We start from the raw sequence: 22881 nt of genomic DNA, 5'->3' as shown, positions 1-22881 counted from the left end.
AGGAATTATAGGAATTGCTAAAGTTTTTTGTGGTTGTTCATTTATAGTATATAACTAATGGATTATTTTTTACTAAAAAGAGCAATAGTGTGTTTATGTCATGTGAGTTTTCTGTTAGAATATTTAAGAAATCATTAGTATTTTGATATGAAAATAGAGGATTATCTAATAATGATCTTTGTTCTATATTACCTATGGCTATAGATGTTATCTTTTTACTGATATTTAAAGAGATGTCTAAAGTAGATAGCATTTGTACTTCATGTACATTCATTGTTAGTATTTTTTTTATATAAGTCTGGTGATAAGTTACCCAATATTTTCCTCTAATGTTGTTTTGAAAACATTTGGAACAGTTATAAATTTCTATATTGTCTTGTTTGTTATTTTGAAATGATGTTAGATATGGATTAGATAATTCATATCCTCGTAAATAGGTTTTTTTTTTCTATATATTTTAATTTTTGTTTTTCATACTTAAAAACTAAGTTTCCACAATTCGAACAATATTTATATGATTTGATCGAATTAGAACAAATATGTACCCATGAATCAAAATCTAAATTAAAAATGTCAAAAGTTGGAAGTAAGTTTGTTTTTCTACGTAAATGTCTTATAATCTTGGTATGCTTTGATTTTTGTTTTAGTTTGGATGCTTTGTTTGTAGGTAATAGTTTATTTGTTTTCATCTTCAATTACGTATTGTTTATTATTATTTTTTATATTTGGTGACCTTAAGATTTCTATTGATAGTATATTATTTCTATTGAGCTTAGACTAATATTCTAATTTGGAAAGAAAATATTTTTGATCTTATTTTGGTTATCAAAATATTAATATTAAAATCTTTTTTTTTATAGGTGTTTAAAATATTATTAAATATGACATACCTTGTGTTATAGTCAAATGTTAAGTTGCTTTGTAGATGTTGAAGAGCTTCTTATAAACTAGCAAATGGTAAAACTTAAGAAGTTAGAATATAGAGTTATATATAATTTGATGCTAATTACCAAAGGAATTATAATCATATTTTTTAATGATTTTTTTAATTATAAGAACATAACATGCTATAAATGGAAGAAGTTGGGACTCAATTTTGATATAGCACGCCAAGTGTGATGCACTTTTGAAAGCAAACAAGTTCTTGACAAGCTTCTTGTCTTTGGGCCATAGTCACTTGGATTGCACTCCTTGCAGGCTATGCCCAGCATGGACAAGCCACAAAGCTCTGGCACTTTCAACTAATGCAAAGCACCCAAGGCTTATTTGCAAACTTGACCATTTATGATGTGGCACCATGCAAAACATTGACATAGGCAAACAAATTCTTGATGTGGTCAGTAGTGAGGGGCTATTGAAATACAACATCGTACTTGCCAATGCTTTGACTAATTTTTGCGCTAAGTGTGGTGTACTTTTGAAAGCATAACAAAGCGGCTTGTTCTGTGAGCTTATGTGCAAAGAGCTATGCCACATCTTTCTCTAGCTGTCTGTGACCCAATTCCAGAATACCCTCCAACACTACATGTTCTAGCCCATTTATCTCCTACGAGAAACCTATGATCATGAGGACCTCATAACGCATGTCACGTCCTTAAAAAACCTTCTTGCTGTTGTACTCACAGAATAGCAACCCACACCTCAATTTGTCAAAGATTGGCACACACTCTTGGACAATGCCCTACTCTTAGGCGTGCAATTGGATGCCAACCTCCAATCCATGTTACTACTTGCTGCCCTAACCTGCTCCTAGCGACCTTTCATTACAACCCAAGCCTTAGTAATTGGCCTCACTATTGAGATGTTAATTGCCCACATACTCCAGGAGGACACCATGCATAGCGGCATGACCTCCTCACCGGTGGCGAACACTCCATGTGCCCAATAAGTGCAATGTGTTTTTGGATGACAAAACCGGAGCCCTTCCGCAAAACCGAAGGGATCTATTGAAGCGGAAGAAAAGAGGAGTATGAATGCATCGTGTGGGGATGAAATGAGAGGAGATGAGGATCAGTTTGTTGAGGTTGAAATGGAGGAAAATTATTTGGCCAGGAAATTGAATGCGATGTTCCCGAGCAAAGGGATTATTCTTGATGACGGTGGTAATATGGATGTGGATACTTGTGGTAACTCTTATGCTTCCCGAGATGAGGAATTGATGGCTTTCAAGCCGAATGTGATGGATGAAGATTTCTCGAATGAGAGCCATATTTATGAGTGCCCGACTGGCCCTGTTCCCCCTCTTTACCATTGTGCTTGGGATGTGCAAGAATGCATGGGGATGTTGAATTCGGAAAAGGCTGACATGCATCGTGTAGTGGAATTGAATGAGGAAGTCTTAGAGGAGCATCAGGTGGGCCCTAAAGACTCCCACCCCTCACATGATTGGGGAACGCAAGCGTATGCGGATATGTATGAATCAAAAATCGAGGACTGGCTGGAGCCAGTCCTCGATTTTTTATTCATACATATGACTGAGTGGATGTAAGACCAGAGATGGTGGATGCGCTTCTAGGCCATGAGACAGGGTCGTTCTCCTCGGAAGAGGGGATGCTCCCCGAGTCGGCTGAAAGACTTGAAACCTTGTTAACCAGGTCTGAACCAGGTGTGAGACCATATGAAAGAGAAGAAGTGGTGTCACGTGACACATCCAACCCTATGTGTCCGTGGACAAGCTACAACATAACAGGGTTCAGTCAATTCCATTAATCTAGATTTAGAAGTGGTCTGGCACTTTTGTGAGTCTATTCGTAGACCGTGCATGCCCAGTCACTTAGTTTAGATGCATATCCTCTGGTTGCACATAGCATAAGAATAAGCATTTACATCAGATTCCATCAGAGTCAGTTTGGGAATCTTTCAAGTGACTTTAGCCTAATTTCCCTATTTTTGACAATTTTCACTTATTTAAGTGACTTTTGTTGGGAACGGAGTAGGGAAAATTGGGTAAGTTAATATATAAGCAAACCCAAGTTATCACTCAATGGCAGAAGAAGCAGTAGGAGCTTCCCACTCAACAAGCGTCTTCTCAGCAAGAACCCGCAGTACCTCCCCTCACTTGGCGTTTTCAGCTTTGCTTGATCTCCATCAACATTCAGCCTAGCGTTTTTAGTTCCCTCCACCACCCACAGCCTCTCGCATTTCCAGTGTTGGCATTGCCTACAGTCTCCCCTAGCCTGGCATTTTCCATTGCTACCATCGCCAACACTTCCAGTTGCCTAGCGTTTTTGCTAGGACCATCCAGATCTGCCAGTGTTTTGGTTTTCAGCCCATTCCATAGCAGAAGAAGCAGCGTTTTCAGCAGTCAAGACAGCAACAGATTCAGCCCTAGTTGGTTGCAGAAGATAGTCATTTTCAATCACCGAAACAGCCCCAAATTTCAGCAGTTAGAAGACTGCAAATTTCAGCCCTAAAGTCGTCGTCGTCACCACCATCGTCATCATCGACATAGTCCCAAATTGCATCAGTCCATTGCATCGTCATTGTACCACTTTGTGCAATCACAAGTAGATCACTCTCACCGACGAGAGTGGGGCCTTCGGAAGAGGGTTTTACAACCTCTCAGGTGTCGTATCTCTCTTCTCTCTTTCTCTCAGTCTCATACACTTGCACGCACAGTGTCTACTCACTTTTTTCGTGACCACAACATTCTCCATTAAGAACGGAAGGCTCTCCCTTCCATAAGAACTAAAAGGAACCTTGAGCAAATATGGATCACTCATCTTGAGAAAACCAACATTCATTCCGCTGCACCTTACATTGGTATCAGAGATTTAGCAGTGTTCTGTATCACTCAAGGAAAGAACCACAACAATCACAAGAAATTTTTTTTCTTGTTGCGGTCGCACGAACCCAATTTCGCTTGGGCGTGTCGATTCCTAATCATGTTTTTGAAGAGTGACAAGAATCCAACAAAAGAAGGGCTTGTCTAGCCTCCCCTTGTGTCTCTTTTCACTCATTGAGAGCGGACCATGCACTTCGCGGCCGGCCAATCGACGTGAGGTGGGAAAAAGCAACCTTGGTGTGAGTGCAAGGCCGCCAAGGGGTGCACCCGCAGAAAAGAGTAGAACTCGGGTGAAGAGAAGATCCTTCTCAAACACGATTTGCAAGCGAAAGAAAACCTCAAGAACTCAAGAACCTCAAGAACCCAAGACCCTCAAGAACCCAAGTTCCTTGTGAACTTAAGAACCCAAGACCACAAGAATCCACGACTTCAGAATGGTCATCACTCGAAGAAGAATGGATACTTCGCTTGGAGGTGATGCGCATGAGAGAGGCGAAGAAGAATTTTCCCCACCAGGAAGTTTTTCTGACCCTTCCCCATCTACAACAAAGATTGCACTAACTCCAATGAAGGAGTTGGAGGAGCTGTTGTTTATGGAACAGAATTTACAATGCAAAGCAAGAAATGCAACAAGAATGGCAAAAATGAAACGCAGACACGCGGAAGACAAAGCATGATGAAGATGTGGAAGACTTTTTGGAAAAGATGGAGGTTGCTTGCATTAGCAACCAGATTCACGACCCGGTGCAGATGTTACGTCTTCTCCAAATCTGTTTGAAGAGTGATGCATGAGTTTGGTCCAAAGCATTTGAAGAGGAGTTGTGTGTGGATGATCCACCTATAAGATTGAGTTGGGACAATCTAAGGCATGGATTGGAAGTGGAGTTTGTGAAGACGGAAGATCCTGACAAAGTGCGGCAAGAAGTACAAGGTTTGGTACAAAAGGAAGGTGAGCCAGTAGATGTGTACATACGTAAGTTTTCATTGGCATGGGAGCAGATGTGCAAGGCCTTAGCACCACAAGTACCCCCGCCTGACATGATGCAGAAGGACAGATTCTTGGCTGGTCTTTGGTAGAATATACATTGGAGAGTGGAGCTAAAGAAGCCTAGTACATATGAAGATGCACTACAAGTAGCAAAGAACAAAGAGTGGAAGCTGAGGAAAATGAGCTAGCTAGGAGTAGAGTCTTTGCCCATGAGGTCTGAATTTCAGCCTATGGACTCTTTACAAGGTCACATGCCAGGGGTTCATCATGAACTAGTGGTTTCTGTTACCCCTCAAGTTATGCCAGCAGTGGTCACTACAGCAATGCAAGATGATGGGCTAAGGCAATGAGGCAAGTGGTAGATTTAATGAAGAATCTCAGCCTAAACCTGCTAGGTACTGTGGGAAATAATCGAGGTCGAGGAAGGTTTGCAAATCAGCCAAGAGGTGAAGAAAGACCCAAGAATGGTGTTGGACAAAGCAATGGTAGGTTCTGGAGGCAGACACCCACATGTTATAATTGTGGAGAGTTGGGTCACATCAGCCCGCAATGTGATAAGCCACCAAGGATGGGTGGAGACATGTATCCATTTTCAAGACAGGTGTTAACTAGGTCAAATAATTATGGCATCGAAATTAAAGGAGAAGAAGGAACCAGTGGATTAACCCAGGAGGAAAAGGGGAAGACAAAAGTGATAAGTGTAGTCACCTTGGAGAAGGCATCAAAGCTAGAGGATACATTAGTGATGCCTATTGGGAAGATGACTACAGGGGAAACGGAAGGAAGAAGTGCCCCAGGTCCTAGTAAGAAGAAGGGAAAGAGCCATGAAGGCGAAGATGTCAAGGCCAAGAGGAAAAGGAGGGCTCGTCGCAAGTTTCATGTTTTAGATTTTCCACTAGGAGATGGGCAATTAAGCTATGACTTGAAGGAGGATCTGACGGGCAGGAAAGTAGATGTTACTTTTGGGCAGTTTATAGAGATGGTGCCTAAGCTAAAACGACATTGGAAGAGGATGGTAACCCAATGGAGAAAGAGCCAGAGAGAGGTTCAATAAAGGTGTTGGTGATGGATGAGCTACCAGACATTTGTCCAATAGTAGATGTGTGGCATAAAAGAAAAAAATTGGGACAAGGTTATGTTGATGGCAGAGCCCAAATATGTGTCATAACACACTCATGCGTTGAGAAGATGGGTCTTACAGTGACTGGGGAGTCAGGCTTTCGGATCAGATTGGCAAACCATCAAAAATTAAAATGTTTGGGTGTTGTAAAGAGCTTAGAAGTGGAGGAGTATGATGCAAAGGTGGTGGTTGATTTTCATGTGATGCCAGTGGGGTTGGGAGCATATCATATCATACTCGGTAGACCATGGTTACGTGCAGTGGGAGCTATTCAAGATTGGAGACGTGGTACGATCAGCCTCTATGGAAAGGCAGGTGCCAGAAGATTTATAATATGGACACAAGGAAACGATTGGAGGAGCTTTATGAAGATGAGGATGAGTCTACTGTTGAAGACTACTCCACAGTGTCTGATGAGTACAGTGATAGCACTACCAGTAGTGATGAGGATGCTGAGGTTGCATTTCTTTTGATGGACAAAGAAAGCCATGAGTCTGGTTTAATCGCATTTGCAAATGAATTTGAGGATGAAAGTGAAGGGCCTTATGAAGTGATGGAAGGGCTGATGCAAACCAAGGTTGAATTGTCAAAGAAGCAGGAATTGATGACACAAATGATCAGTGGAGACCTCTCAACTATGGAGAAGGAGATATATTTGCACATGCTGGCTAGTTTTCCTAATTTGTTCATTACTTCATATGAAGAGATCAGAGGGTTCAAGGGCGAAGAGATGCATATAGAGCTGAAAGAACGTGCTAAGCCAGTGCGGCAAAGGCTAAGAAGGATGGGTCAAGAGCAGATGGCAGCCTTGCAGGAAGACATGGACAAGCTATTGAAGGCAGGGTTCATAGTCCCTGTGGAGACCACATAATGGGTGAGTCCAGTAGTAGTCAGTCCAAAGAAGGATGGGAAGTGGAGCATTTGTGTAGATTTTAAGCCCTTAAATGCAGCCACTAAGAAGAACCCATATCCTCTTCCATTCATCGATCAGATCTTGGATTCAGTGGTTGGCTATGAGAGGTACAATGTGTGTGATGGTTTTTCAGGCTATTTTCAATTGAAGATTGCTCTTAAAGACCAAACAAAGACAACTTTCATTACGCCATGGGGCTGCTATTGCTACACGGTATTGCCATTTGGGTTGTCAAATGGACCTTCCTTCTATCAAGAGAGAGAGAAAATTGGGTTTTGGCACCATTCATTGGTAGTTGTGTTAAAGCTTTTATGGATGACTTCTGTGTCTGCAGCAGTAGGGTTGAACACCATGAGAAGCTGTAGATTGTATTGGCTCGATATGATAAATGTGGAGGACAACTAAATCCAAAGAAATGTCATCTAGCACAGCCAAGGGTGAATTTATTGGGCCATATGGTGTCAGAAAATGGCATTGAGGCTGATCCAGACAAGGTTAAGTCTATTGTTATTCTTCCATCACCTACGAGTACAAAGCAATTGGCAACCTTTATACACAAAGTGAAGTACATGGCGAGGTTTATTCCATTGTCTTTGCAGCTTCTTTATCCATTACAGCAAGTGGCAAAGCATGATCCATTGCAATGGGATGACAAGTGTGAAGAAGTGTTTCAAGAGGTCAAAGAGGTGTTAGGGGGTCTGTCAGCCATGCAGGCCCCTCATTGGGAGAAAGTTTTTTATGTAAATCTATCAATAGGGGATGATGCCATTGGAGCCATGCTATTGCAAAAGGGGAAGGGCAGTCATTATATGAGGCCAGTGTATTGTGCAAGCCAAGTGAAGTTGGTAGTAGAGAGAAAATTCTCAGAAGTAGAGCTAGTGATGGCCAGTGTAATATTTTCTTGTCGACGGTTTCGTCATTACTTGCTACCACGACCTTTTGTTTTCTTGATGAGTTATGCCTTTTTGACACAATTAATTAATGGCTCTAACATGTCAAATGTGGTGAAGAAATGGATAATTGAGCTGTAAGAGTTTGAGTTCTCTTTTCTAGTGGAAGACAGTACAAGGGCTACCCTAGCTGATTTGTTGACCTATAAGGAGAATCCCCTTATTGTTAAGGAAGAGGCAGTGAAAAAGGTAGTCGAAGAAGCACCACAGATCAGCAATGCACATGTGGTGTTCTTTTATGGTTCATACAGAAAGATCCATCATGCAGCTTCAGGGGGTATAGCACTCTATGATCCAGAGGGGAAGCTAGTATGCAAGAGAGGGTTCAAGTTGGATGCGCATAGTAACAATGAGGCTGAATATGCTACGTTGCAAGCCGGATTACACATTTGTTTGAAGCATGGGATTAGAAGGTTGAGCATAAAAGGTGATGCCTTGTTAATTGTGAAGCAAGTGTTGGGTGTGTGGAAGAGGAAGAACACCTCATTGAAGGAACTGTGTTTCAGGATTAAAGTCAAAAGTTTGAAGCATGGAGTATCAGACACATTGAATGTTCTCTAAATGAAGAGCTCAAAGCATGCTATTTGTGTTGAGGACCAATTTACCTCTTTATCATGGCCGGGAAACATTGGCTCAAGAAGAGGAGTTCTTGCTAACAAGAATCATTCCAAAAGACATTCAAAAGTCTAAGAAGTATGGTTTTGTGCATAGAGCATACAGGTACAAATTGATTGGTGATGTCTTATACATGAAAGGGGTTGATCTCATGCTGAGACGTGTACCTTGGCAGTGATAGCCGTTTTTCGTCTTTCCATAATTGCCATAGTAAGCTACCTCACCCTATCAAATCACTCAAACATTTTGGTTATCCCTACCATTTCATTGTACATAGGCGTGTGTGAGTTAGGGGACTTTCTCCATATTTTCTTAAAAACCCTCAATTAGCTAGTCACTGGGCTAGTTGAGCCAAAAAAATAAATAAAATCAAAAAAATAAAATATATTATGGCCCATTTGTGTGTAAATATTTCATTGTATATAGGGCTTAAATAAAAGGATTTTTCATAATTATTTTGGTATTTATTTAAATATTTATACTTAGGTGTGTGTTATTTATGCTATGTACATTGACTCACCATTACCACAATTTTTCTTACCATACTCTTTATTCCATAAATAAATAATTTCATGCAAGCTTCTCTTATTTTTGGTGTAACTCCATCCCAACAAAATCCAAAAAAACTAGTTCTATTTATGTGTATATTTTTTCACTATTGTGATTTTTTCCTTCCTACATCTATTCTCTATTAATCTCATAAATTAAACCACCAAAAATATTCATCTTTTTATGGTAGACTTATAATGAGAGAGATTTATTTTGACCCCTTTATATTTTTTCCACCTATATTATTTATATTTGACATGTACATATTTTTTTAGACCCCTCAATATTTGATTTTCTTAGTTGTACTATTCACTTATATCCTGATCTCAACAATATCTTCAATTATAGACCTACCAAATAAGGCCAAGGGTAAGTGGCATTCATGCATGCACTATGGGGGGCTCACTCTTGGAGGTATTCAAAAGAATCATCCAAAGAAGGACCTCACAAGGACTTTGTGCAGTGGAAAAAAACGGTCGATTTTGTTGAATTTTTAAAGATCGCATGCTCTCCGAATTTGATAAGGTAATACAAACAAAAGTTGTAGCTCTTGGGTTAAAATTTTGCCTCAAATTGTTTCATATTTTTTTAAGCTACGAGCTGTGAGCTATGATTTTATTGGTGGACCCCAGTTTTCCTAAGCCATGCTGCCACACTCCCTCTTCCACTTTATCATTTTCCTCTTACACACACACTTCTCCACTCATCATCCCCACCTCTCTCACCACTCCTCTCTGCACCTACTCACCTTCTTCTCAACCTTGAAGAATAAGAGAAACCATGGTGAACTCATGTCTCCTACACACACTTCCATTCCAAATTGACCACCTAGTCTCATTTTTCCTCATCCATATTACCCATATCTATCAAAAAACCACAAAATTCAGCCTCTTCTCTTGAAAGACAACATCATGGTGATTTATTACTCATGTTCACTTACCCTGGCTCTCAAGGAAGGTCAAGAGTGGAGAAAAAAACGTACCGTCAAAGCTAGTGGACCGTCAACAAGCGTCAAAATTGACCCTACTCAAGACACTTGGAGCATCAACATTGTAAGAAATCCATATTTTCTTACCTATTAAGAGTTTTTTCTTCCTTATTTGTATCCTACTTGGATACTCCCATTGTAAATATCCAATTCCATTTGTAAATCAATAAAAATACTAACTCTACTAATTTACTAACACTAACCTACTATGAAAAGTCTTATCACCTCCACTTCTCTCCTCTCTCTCTTCTTCATCTATCCCCACCAACTTCTTGATAATTCCAAGCAAAAGAAATTAGATAAGTGCTGAAAATCTAACGCAACCATGGTTAGAAGAGTAACCCTAGCCCTCAAAATTTCTATAAAAGGAGGGTGTAGCTAGCACAAAAAGGGGGATCCATAAGCAAGAGCACTATGCTATAGATTGAGAAGCCAAGCTCAACCTCTCTAGAAGGATCTCTTGAGTGGAAACTCATTGTCTTATGCATATGCATGTGTTGTATTAGGGGTGATTAGCAAGGGAACTCTATGCCATTGTAAGAGAGAGTGATCATTCAATTGAGAGTAGAAAATCTATCATTTCTCCTACTAGTGTAAGCCCAACATTTGCTGAATCAAGGAGGGTGGATTTGAACTAAGCTTGGATACTTTGTCTCTCTTCCAACGTGAAGTAATGGACAACAATGATGTGTAAGTGTCTTGGTGCTTTTTTAAGTTCTGGATAGCTTGTCTCTAGGTGTTGTCATCAATTCAACCATAAATTCCACATACTGTAAGAGGGCGACAGGGTGGAGAGGACTCCCCTGGCCTTAAGACAGTGATTGGGGTGGCTTTTCTTGTGATGTGTTGTGGTGTAAGTTACTCAAGATATGTTAAACAAATACTAATCTCACTTTGATTGATCATGACAGATTTGTAAGAAGGTATTAATGCAACAACACCCCCTCCCGCTTCTCTCTCTTTCTTACATATATAATTGTGTTTTCTTGATCACTACCGATACATTTCAAAGCAGCCCGAGCATTATCTCTCTCTCTCTCTCTCTCTCTCTCTCTCTCTCTTTACGCGTCCTAGTTCGCATCCAAAACTAGGTGGTGCCCCAAATTTGTGTAGGGTTAGGTTGCGGGTTTGTGTGTTTGTTTGTTGTTTTTTTCCAACCCCCACCCAATTGAGCAACACGGGAGCCTAGAAGAGTGCTTAGAGGCCACTCTTCTTGTTGCCCACCCCGGACCGCCTCAAATTGGTGCCCCCACTGAGGAATGACTTTGTGCTTATTGTTGTTGTATTGCATGAATGCTTGAATTTTAGCATAATCAAGTAGATTATATGAATCATGAAAACTTGTATGACCAAGTTTAATTTCAAGGCAATAAAAATTGATCTAGAATATGGTTTGGATTAGCATAACATAAGAAAGGAAAAAAACATTTTCACATAAGAATCTAGAATTCATGTTGAAATACCTTTCAAAACTTTGTGTAGTTAGTTGATGTCATGAGAGAAAGTGATTGTTTGGAACTAATCTTTGTGTGGTTATAGCATTGAGAGACTATGACACGCTATACCTTTGATGATATCCCAATCTTCTTCGGAAATCTAGAAGAAGATGTTGATGATTTTCTTGTTGATTTTAGAATGGTTTGTCGTATCCTTGGTAAAAGGGATGACATTGCAAAAGGGGATTTTCTATTGCTATGCCTTAGAGGCAATGCTGAGAAATGGTTTTGGAGTATGTCTTCTGAGATTGAAGATGGGTATACCCAGATTTTCCAAAGATTTGAAGACCAGATTCTCTAAATTTCCAACAACAGAGAAAGCATGGGCTTCATTAGGGAGACTTCAAGAACATGGTGAAGACTACTATGCTTATGAGGATATTTTTTCTCATCAATGGGGAGGATGTGGGTTTAGTTCTACATTTCCAGATTATGTAAAAATGGAGCAATTTATTTTGGGTTTGTCTCCTTTCCTAAAGACTAAGGTTACTTGTAGTGGACCCTCTACCTTTGAAGAAGCGGTCACTATTTCCCGAAGGAAGTTTCACAAGTACTTCTACATCAAAAATGGTTTCCATCATGCTAGAAGAACCAACCATCATGAAAGTGTTTCTTTCAAGGAGTCATCTCCTTTGCCATACTTGTCTCCTTCTACTCCGACAAATGTTGAAGAAGTTACTTACATGCCAACTGATTATTCAAGTGCTAAAGTGTGTGGCCAAGATTCAAATGTGGAATCTTTTTCTTCTACCTTTATCACAAGCATGCAAAAATCGACACAAGATATCTCAAATGGCATTGATGATTCAATAATGGATACATCCAACCTTTTGGCGGAGGATCAATTTCTAGTCTGAGCAGACGAAGCTTTTGTGCTACATGACTCTATGGAAAATGAAGACCTTGAAGGTAACCTTGATCTTATGGAATGTTCTGAGAGTGTATCTTGTCTAAAAGAAGAGAGTGAAGAAGAAGATGAAATCATAGGTGGGGAGATCATAGACCACATTGATCATAAAGAGATGATTCTGTACATGGAATGCCAACTCCAAAACAAAGTAGAAGAGTGTGAGTTGAATCCATGTGAGGATAATCTTCAAGAAGTGTTTGAGGATGTTGAAAAGCATTGGTATGACCCATGTATATTAAGCATGGAGGAACCTATCATGCAAGAAGCCAAAGTTTTCACAAAATCAGATAGTAATCCATCAACCTTTGAGGTGGTACAATGTGAGGAGTTACAACCTTGCCAAAGGGGGGGCTTAGAAGGGGATGGAGAACAAGGGAGAGTAGTAAAAAATAAAATCATAAAAGGAAACTGTCATAAGGGTATCATTCTCTCCAATGGTGTTTTAGTGGGTGGCTCTTCAATTATGGGACAATCTCTTAGCAAGAAAATCCAAACTTTTGAAGCCCCAATGATCTTCACATTGGGTTTCACCTCTTCAAAGTCAACTTCTGCTCTCTTCACATATACCTTTCATAGGGGGCACCATACCTTCTTAAGTGGAAGAGGACATGAATACTTGGTGATGAACGGATGTTTCCAAACCTTCTTCATTTGGTTCTTTGGTGTATGGAGGTCGCACATTGTGATGCTTCTGGTCTTCATCATAGATGAAAAACTTGTTGATTGCCACTTGTGGATATTTCATTAATCAGTACCAAAATCTATTCTCTTCCAATGTGTTGAAAGCAATAGAAAACTTCGTCTATTATCTACTTATGTGGTAAACTATTTGCAATATCTTCCAATAGCAGTTGGAAGCATGGATCAAGATTTCCTAAATCATGAAGGTCGTAGAATTTTTGACTTGATGAGCCTACCCAGGCTGAATGAATTTTATGAGCTACAGTTCAGGAATTTGCTCATACAAGCTCTTGAAGTTCGTAGCAGATACATCAACTTTACACAGAAGGAAGACCAACCAATCTTTTATATCACATTCATAGTGATAGATGCAATTATAGACAACAATAAAATCTACAAGTTTCTTCAACCGAAATCAGTAAAAGATTCCATACCATACATCTCTCTTTAGGAAAGATATTTCAAGATCTTTGATCCCGGGGGGTGCCTATGGAAACTTTCTCCATGGAGGAGGTTTACTCAGTCACTTCATTACATCCTGCTATTGGCTCTGAGAACCTTTCATATCACACAAGGTTTTTAATCATACAACAAAGGTTCTTCAAAGATGAGAGTAGACAAAGACAGACGTTACACAATCTACATGTTGTATGGTCGGATAAATGGTACATGAATGTACCATTATCTAAGGGGGGGGGGGCAAATGATAGCCGTTTTTTGGCTTTCCATAATTGCCATAGTAAGCTACCTCACCCTATCAAATCACTCAAACATTTTGGTTATCCCTACCATTTCACTGTACATAGGCGTGTGTGAGTTAGCGGACTTTCTCCATATTTTCTTAAAAACCCTCAATTAGCTAGTCACTGGGCCAGTTGAGCCAAAAAAATAAATAAAATCAAAAAAATAAAATATATTATGGCCCATTTGTGTGTAAATATTTCATTGTATATAGGGCTTAAATAAAAGGATTTTTCATAATTATTTTGGTATTTATTTAAATATTTATACTTAGGTGTGTGTTATTTATGCTATGTACATCGACTCACCATTACCACAATTTTTCTTACCATACACTTTATTCCATAAAGAAATAATTTCATGCAAGCTTCTCTTATTTTTGGTGTAACTCCATCCCAACAAAAATCTAAAAAAACTAGTTCTATTTATGTGTATATTTTTTCACTATTGTGATTTTTTCCTTCCTACATCTATTCTCTATTACTCTCATAAATTAAACCACCAAAAATATTCATCTTTATATGGTAGACTTATAATGAGAGAGATTTATTTTGACCCCTTTATATTTTTTCCACCTATATTATTTATATTTGACATGTACATATTTTTTTAGACCCCTCAATATTTGATTTTCTTAGTTGTACTATTCACTTATATCATGATCTCAACAATATCTTCAATTATAGACCTACCAAATAAGGCCAAGGGTAAGTGGCATTCATGCATGCACTATGGGGGGCTCACTCTTGGAGGTATTCAAAAGAATCATCCAAAGAAGGATCTCACAAGGACTTTGTGCAGTGGAAAAAAACAGTCGATTTTGTTGAATTTTTAAAGATCGCATGCTCTCCGAATTTGAAAAGGTAATACAAACAAAAGTTGTATCTCGTGGGTTGAACTTTTGCCTCAAATTGTTTCATATTTTTTTGAGCTACGAGCTGTGAGCTATGATTTTATTGGTGGACTCCAGTTTGCCGAAGACATGCTGCCACACTCCCTCTTCCACTTTATCATTTTCCTCTTACACACACACTTCTCCACTCATCATCCCCACCTCTCTCACCACTCCTCTCTGCACCCTACTCACCTTCTTCTCAACCTTGAAAAATAAGAGAAACCATGGTGAACTCATGTCTCCTACACACACTTCCATTCCAAAATTGACCACCTAGTCTTATTTTTCCTCATCCATATTACCCATATCTATCAAAAAACCATAAAATTCAGCCTCTTCTCTTGAAAGATAACATCATGGTGATTTATTACTCATGTTCACTTACCTTGGCTCTCAATAAAGGTCAAGAGTGGAGAAAAAATCGTACCATCAAAGCTAGTGGACCGTCAACAAGCGTCAAAATTGACCCTACGACACTTGGAGCATCAACATGGTAAGAAATCCATATTTTCTTACCTATTAAGAGTTTTTTCTTCCTTATTTGTATCCTACTTGGATACTCCCATTGTAAATATCCAATTCCATTTGTAAATCAATAAAAATACTAACTCTACTAATTTACTAACACTAACCTACTATGAAAAGTCTTATCACCTCCACTTCTCTCCTCTCTCTCTTCTTCATCTATCCCCACCAACTTCTTGATAATTCCAAGCAAAAGAAATTAGATAAGTGCTGAAAATCTAACCCAACCATGGTTAGAAGAGTAACCCTAGCCCTCAAAATTTCTATAAAAGGAGGGTGTAGCTAGCACAAAAAGGGGGAGCCATAAGCAAGAGCACTATGCTATAGATTGAGAATCCAAGCTCAACCTCTCTAGAAGGATCTCTTGAGTGGAAGCTCATTGTCTTATGCATATGCATGTGTTGTATTAGGGGTGATTAGCAAGGAAACTCTATGCCATTGTAAGAGAGAGTGATCATTCAATTGCGAGTAGGAAATCTATCATTTCTCCTACTAGTGTAAGCCCAACATTTGCTGAATCAAGGAGGGTGGATTTGAACTAAGCTTGGATACTTTGTCTCTCTTCGAACGTGAAGTAATGGACAACAATGATGTGTAAGTGTCTTGGTGCTTTTTTAAGTTCTGGATAGCTTGTCTCTGGGTGTTGTCATCAATTCAACCATAAATTCCATATACTGTAAGAGGGCGACAGGGTGGAGAGGACTCCCGTGGCCTTAAGATAGTGATTGGGATGGCTTTTCTTGTGATGTGTTGTGGTGTAATTTACTCAAGCTATGTTGAACAAATACTAATCTCACTTTGATTGATCATGACAGATTTGTAAGAAGGTATTAATGCAACAAGCACCCCCTCCCCCTTCTCTCTCTTTCTTACATATATAATTGTGTTTTCTTGATCACTACCGATACATTTCAAAGCAGCCCGAGCATTCTCTCTCTCTCTCTCTCTCTCTCTCTCTCTCTCTCTCTCTCTCTCTCTCTCTCTCTCTCTCTCTCTCTCTCTCTCTCTCTCTCTCTCTTTACACGTCCTAGTTCGCATCCAAAACTAGGTGGTGCCCCAAATTTGTGTAGGGTTAGCTTGCGGGTTTGTGTGTTTGTTTGTTGTTTTTTTCAACCCCAACCCAATTGAGCAGCACGGGAGCCTAGAAGAGTGCTTAGAGGCCACTCTTCTTGCTGCCCACCCTAGACCGCTTCAGTGGGAGGATCTTTATAGAGTGTTGGAAGAGAATCATGAAGGCGCATGTGGTGGCCATTTTTCTCTAAAGGTCACCTTGCATAAGGTCTTGCAAGAGGGGTATGTATGGCCTAGTTTGCACAAGGATGTTCACCATTGGTGTAGGTCTTGCAATAGGTTTCAAGCATTTGGGAAGAGAGTGTTGAAGCCAGAGTTACGAAAAACCATTATGGCATTTGATGTGTTTGAAAATCGGGGGATTGATGAAATAGGCCCATTACCTATCACAATCAGGGGCAAAATCTATATTTTGATTGCAGCGGACTATCTTTCTAGATGGGCAGAGGCTATAGCAGTAAAACAAATCACTGCAAAGGATGTGGAAAAATTTGTGTATGATGAAATATGTTGCAAGTTTGGGATGCCATTGGAGCTACTTTCAGATAAGGGGCCAGGATATAGAGCTAAACTGCTATACTTTTTATGTGCGAAGATGAAGATTAAACACCAGCATACCACTCCTTATTACCCACAGTGTAATGGTTTAAATGAAAGATTCAATGATGAGTTACAAATTCTTTTGAAAGTGACAGAGCACCAAGGAAAGAATTGGGATTTGGAATTGCCTAGTGCATTATGGGCTTACCGTACTTCGGTGAAGACAGGTACAGGGTTTACTCCATTTCATTTGGTATATGGAAAGGAAGCACTATTGCATGTGGAGGTAGAGTTGCCTGCAATAAAGATGTTAGAGAAGTTGCTTGGGCCGCCTAGTGATGCATTCAAAGAGAGGCTCTTACAATTACAAGAGGTTCAGCTGGATCGGATGAGTGCATTGGAACATTATGGGCAGATGCAAGATAGGGCTTTGGCAAAGATAAATGAAAAGGTCAAAAGTAAGGGTATCAAGAAGAAATGACTTGGTTTTGCGATAAAAACAATAAGCTGGACAACACCTTCCAAAAGAAGTTTCAAATTAAGTGGGAAGGCCCTTTTAAGGTGGTTGAGTATTTTTCGAATGGTACATATCAACTGGCTAACCTGGATGGGATTCTACATAAGTCAAAGGTAAATAAATTGCGTCTTAAATTGTATCATGCCAGGTTGATGATGGTGGAGCAAGATGAGCTGTCTGCAGAAAAAGTAATGTCTGTGAGGGATGAGGAGACCTATGACGCGACAAGTCTCATATCTCTTTTTGCTGGCTGTTGATCATGAATGATATAGTAGGCTAGGGGATGGGCAAATTATGTCAAGAGTTTTTTGGAGTAAGGGATTGTACATATGTACATACACATGCATGGTGCATCGAATAAAGGATTGCCCATTTTCCAAAGCCAGTTGGTTACGTGGGGCCCACATGTGTACAGATAAGACAGCATGTACATAGTGCATCGATTTTCATCGTCACCAGTACCAGTGTGTTTTTTCTATAATAATGAAGAGTTGGTAGCACGTAAAACTTCTCAAGGAAGCTATCCGTGGGCCAACGACATGAGGTAAGCAGGTGCGTCAGATGGCATCTAGTGGCGTCAGGAGGTCGAATGGGGTCAATACTTGCACGTAGATGAGTACGGACACAATGTGGGTCTTTTCTTGTGATAATCATGCAAAAAGTTCATCATGAGGACCATCTTTTGGGGCCACTTCATGTGGTGGAGGGATGCATTATTGAAAAAAATTGAGTGCCAGGTGTGCGGATGGATGCGACAGGGTGACAACTATGCACTGCGAGGTCAGTTTTTGGCCTGTTCGGGGTCCGTTTGAGGTCAACTAAAAGGCCAAGGGTGCCCTAGTAATAAAGCTAAGAGTGGGAACTGAAAAAACAGAGAGAAGACCATAAAAAACGTGGAGAGAAGAGGAGGAACAGTCGCAACTGTGTTTTTGCCCATTTGGAGCCTATTTTGGCCATAAACTGCTTATCCGAGGTCGGATTTGAGCACTTTGACATTGTAGAGTGGGGTTTTGGGCCGTTTTGGACGCGATGGAGCTGTCCATTTTTCCAAATTCCTCACTATTTTTCTGATGTTTTGGTTGTGTAAGTTTCTCCTATGAGCGAAGCTTCTGCTCCAGTTTGTGATTGTATCTGGCATATTTCATCCATACTGTGTGAGCTATTTGCCTCATTGGTGTTGGCCCAAGCTCTATTGTATCTAAACATCATAAATTATCCTCTTTTGAGCTGATTTTTTTGTGTGTGTGTGTGTGTGTGTCTCTGTGTGGGATGGGCGAGTGGATAGTCTCTCTCCTCTCACTCCATAGGTGTGTTCCTTGTCTCGGCCAGGTGGGTTGTGTAAGCCGAGTGGTGCCCCATAGTGTGTGTGTGTGTGTGTGTGTGTGTGTGTGTGTGTGTGTGTGTGTGTGTGTGTGTGTATCATCCTAAGAGTGTGTGTCGAATCATTATAGAGGCGTTCTGTGTGTTTCTATCTCGCTCACAACGTCGGTACAGACACTGGTATATTTCCTTGAAATAGAAGTCGGTATAGTAAAATATTATACTGGCGCAAATACAAGTGGTGTTTTCAGTGTGATTTCCATTGCTTATTTTGGCGACCAATATACCGGTGCATATACGGACGACACGATATCGACATCTATTCCGATGCTTATTCCAGTGCATTTTAGTTTTAAAACTAGCTTTGAGTTATCGATGTACGCATCAATTTTTGTGTGGCATGTTGTAGTGAAGGTTTATGCTAGTTATCATTCCTAGTATGCTAGGTATGTTGTTTAGCATAATGAGTATGCTAGTTAGCATGCCTAGTAATCTCCTAGCATACAAAGTATGCTAGTTAACACAACATGTATCCTAATTAACAACCTAGTAATCTTATAGAGTATGTTGGTTAGCACAATATGTATGCTAAGTAACACCCTTTATGCTAGTTAGCATACCTATTATGCTTACTAGCATGTTGAGTATGTTTTTTATGCTTAACACAAGGTTTATGCTAGTTAGCATTCTTAGTATGGTGGGTATGCCAATTAGCATAATGAGTATGCTAGTTAGCATGCGTAGTAATCTACATAGCATACAATGTATGCTAGTTAACACAATATGTATGCTAATTAACACCATTTATGCTAGTTAACATACCTAGTATGCTCACCAACATGTTGTATATGTTGTTTAACACAATGTTTATACCAGTCAGTATTCCTAGCATACAAACTAGTATACAAAGTATGTTGGTTAACACAATATGTATGCTAATTTATGCTAGTTAGCATACCTAGTATGCTCACTAGCATGCTATATATGTTCTTTTACACAATGATTATGCTAGTTAGTGTTCCTCGAATGCAAACTAGCATATTGAGTATGTTGTTTGACATAATGAGTATGCTAGCTACCTTTCTTAGTATACTCACTAGCATAATGGGTATGCTCATTAGCACATTCTATGCTTCTTAGCATACCTAGTATGATAATTACCATGTTGGGTATGATCAACTACATCATTGGTATGCCAATCAAAACATCTATTATTCTTCTTAGCATTCAAGGTATACTGGTCAAAACCTAGTCCATGCTAGTTAGCATACTTTCTGTTCTTCTTAGCACACATTGTATGTAGTTTAGCATACCTCATATGCTGAACAACACATTGATTATGCTTGTTAGCACAGCTAGTATGCTAGTTATCATCTTGGGTATGCTGATTAGAACATTGTTCATGCTAGTTAGCATACATGATATGTTGGTTAGCATACTAAGGAGCTAGTTAGCATACCTTGTATGCTAGCTAGTACACATGCTATACTACTAACATATGTTTGTTAGCACACTGAGCATGCTAGTTAGCATACCTATTATGCTAGTGATAACACTATATATAGTAGTCAACACACCCTCTTACATGCATTTTAGGATGTTGAATGTTCTATTTAACACTCCAATTTTTTTCACGAACATGTTGGATGTCCTAGGTAACAATCTCTATAATCTTGTTTGGATTCATTTATCCTAGTAAACAAACTAATCAAATTCTGATACTGCAAGTTGAGCTCTTTCACAAATTCAACAAAAAACATCGAGATTGGCATGAGAATGTAAATGTTGAAGCCATTCTTTTGCAAGCAGCTGGAGGATAGATACACATGATGCTGCAAATGCCATGCACCAGATTCACTAAACCACATGCACCCTTGTGCCTTTGGGTTGATGTGGGTTGCAACTCTCCATGGAGTATTTGTGCCACATGTGAGAAGAATAGCAAGGGTTACTTGGCTTGAAATCACTCATTCAAAGGTGTCACACAAATGTGGGAGTTGATTCTCTGTCCAAATCCAGTGGATGCAGTTTTCCATAGAAGACAATGGCTGATCGGAGAGTGTAGATATGTGGATTCAATATGTTAGAATTATGTTTCTTGGAGATAGAAAAATTGGGTAAGAGTATAACTATGAAAGTGTTTGTATATGTAGAAGCAAAATACAAGCATGGAAACAATAAAGAAAGAAAATATCTTTTGCATAAATAAATGCAGTGTTGAGAGTTTTTGCAACTCTTAAAGACCAAGTTCAAACTCTTCATCACTCATAACTATGTAGCTCGATAGAAAGGTCCGCACAATATTAGAGAGTTTGAGACTTTAGAACCAATTTGGGAATCACCAATCTCTTGAAGATTTGGCCATATGGACCAATATCAAACTATTTTTTAAGACCGATGTTTTCCATAAGGTAGTACTTGCAAAGATCTTTGGAGCCATTCTCTCAAAAACTTTGGCTTATATTTGACCATGTGAAAAAATATTAAGCTCTTTTTGAAAGTGGGAATTGAGAAATTCCCAAATTTTTTGATATAGTGTTAGGACAAGAATTCAAGGATTGTCTACTTTGGTTTTTGGATGATGTTGTTTCTTAGTTGTTGACTTTTTCAACAATTACACCTTCAAGGAGAAAAATGATATTCAGTCAATGCATTGGCACTCTAATCAGGTAACCATTTTTGTACACACAACATTCTACCACAAGGCACAGGAGGTAGTTAAAACAATCCACTTCTTCATTTCTGATAACAAGGTGTATGACACATTGTTTGAGAAACATTGATTCATGCTACACGGTGAATGGTTATAGCAAGAGGGTGTCACTCCTACACAACATTGGGTGTGGTTTGATGGTGTGGCCTCTCAATTCAAGGGATCCAGACCTTTATATTTTGCTGCAAGATATAGTAGACTTGCCGGTATTGGGATGATCAGGTTCTTCTTTGAATCAGGGCATGGCAAGGGCGATCATGATGGTGCAAGAGCAGTTCTGAAAAGAACCTTGATCCCTGAGAAGCTAAAACCACATGGAGCTATTTTGTGGTGTGCAAGAGACGTGGTTTCTTATTGCCAAGCCTACCTGTCAATAGGGAGCACCTGCATCATATCCCTCAAAATAAAGGGAATGTGCCCATGTGTTTTGGGAGGAAAAAGAGGGGGCAAAATCTTGCTCTTTGCATGATTTTTGTGGTTACAACTCGCATTATCCAATTGTCTTTTCAATAAGAAACTTGGCATTCTTTTGTGATGCATCTATGCATGAAAGGTGGAATTGATGCATCAATAAAGTTCACATGCAATCTTGGGATTATCATATTATTTTTCCATTACCTGATGAGGTTTTGTATATTTAAATCCAATAGATGAAGTTCTAACAGAGGAAGTCTTTGGCTATGTTGGCTTCACATACAAAGGTCATCATGATGTGTTGAGCAGCACTCTATGTGTTGGCAACACTTTTATTGTAAATATAGATGCTTCAACCAATGCCAAGGATGTAGATTTCTACCTCATCAAGTGTGTTGCAGCAAAGAATAATGTGAAGAAGGGGTACATCAATGAATGGAGAAATGTAATTGACAGAGGCTCATATGTTGTGCAAGGACTGTATTACAAGCAGTTGGATGCATACACCTTCAAGCTAGACCACAAGAAACCCATTGTCCAGCTACTTTCACATCTAATGTGATGTAACAAAATACCTATGGATCACATCTCAAGGAGATAATCACCTCAGAAAGCTATGCTAGCAACCTGTAATAGCATGCCCTTCAGCTTTTGAGTTGTAACCACTAAATTTTCAATATACTTCTTGCTGCAAATAATGCAATTTTATCATAAAGTTGGTTTTGTGTCTCTTGTGTGCATTGTGTATACATGGATTTAGTGTTTATAACAACCACTAAATGGGTATGCAAACTAGCATACACAGTATGCTAGCCAATATACACACTATATACTAACTAGCATATAGACTATGCTAACAAGAATCCATAGAAAAACTAGCATTTATGCTAACTAGCATAACTTGGTATAGTAACTAGTTTAATTGGGTATGTTGACCACCATAGCCACTATGCTAACTACCATAGATAGCATAAATAGCATGTATGCTAACTAGCATACACATTAGCATTTATGATAACCATCATAAGTAGGTATGCTAAAAAGCATAAGTGAGAATGCTAACTATACATAGTATGCTAGCCACCATACCCCCTATGCTAACTAGCATACAAACTCTCCTAGATAGCATACTTAGCATGTATGGTGACTAA

At 39.3% G+C, this 22881-nt stretch overlaps 1 protein-coding gene across 1 annotated transcript; it reads left to right on the top strand.

Moving 5' to 3' along the window:
* Positions 1-1969: 1969 nt before the first annotated feature.
* Positions 1970-2488, top strand: LOC147440509 (uncharacterized). Its single transcript, XM_086483530.1, has one exon. It carries the CDS (start codon positions 1970-1972, stop codon positions 2486-2488), a length of 519 nt encoding a protein of 172 aa, XP_086339656.1.
* The last annotated feature ends 20393 nt before the right edge of the window (positions 2489-22881 follow it).

Source organism: Adiantum capillus-veneris, chromosome 15 (genome assembly GCF_014529385.1).
Source record: "Adiantum capillus-veneris isolate H3 chromosome 15, ASM1452938v2, whole genome shotgun sequence".
In the NCBI taxonomy this organism is placed as follows: Eukaryota; Viridiplantae; Streptophyta; class Polypodiopsida; order Polypodiales; family Pteridaceae; genus Adiantum; species Adiantum capillus-veneris.
This window is presented reverse-complemented; position numbering and strand designations above follow the sequence as displayed.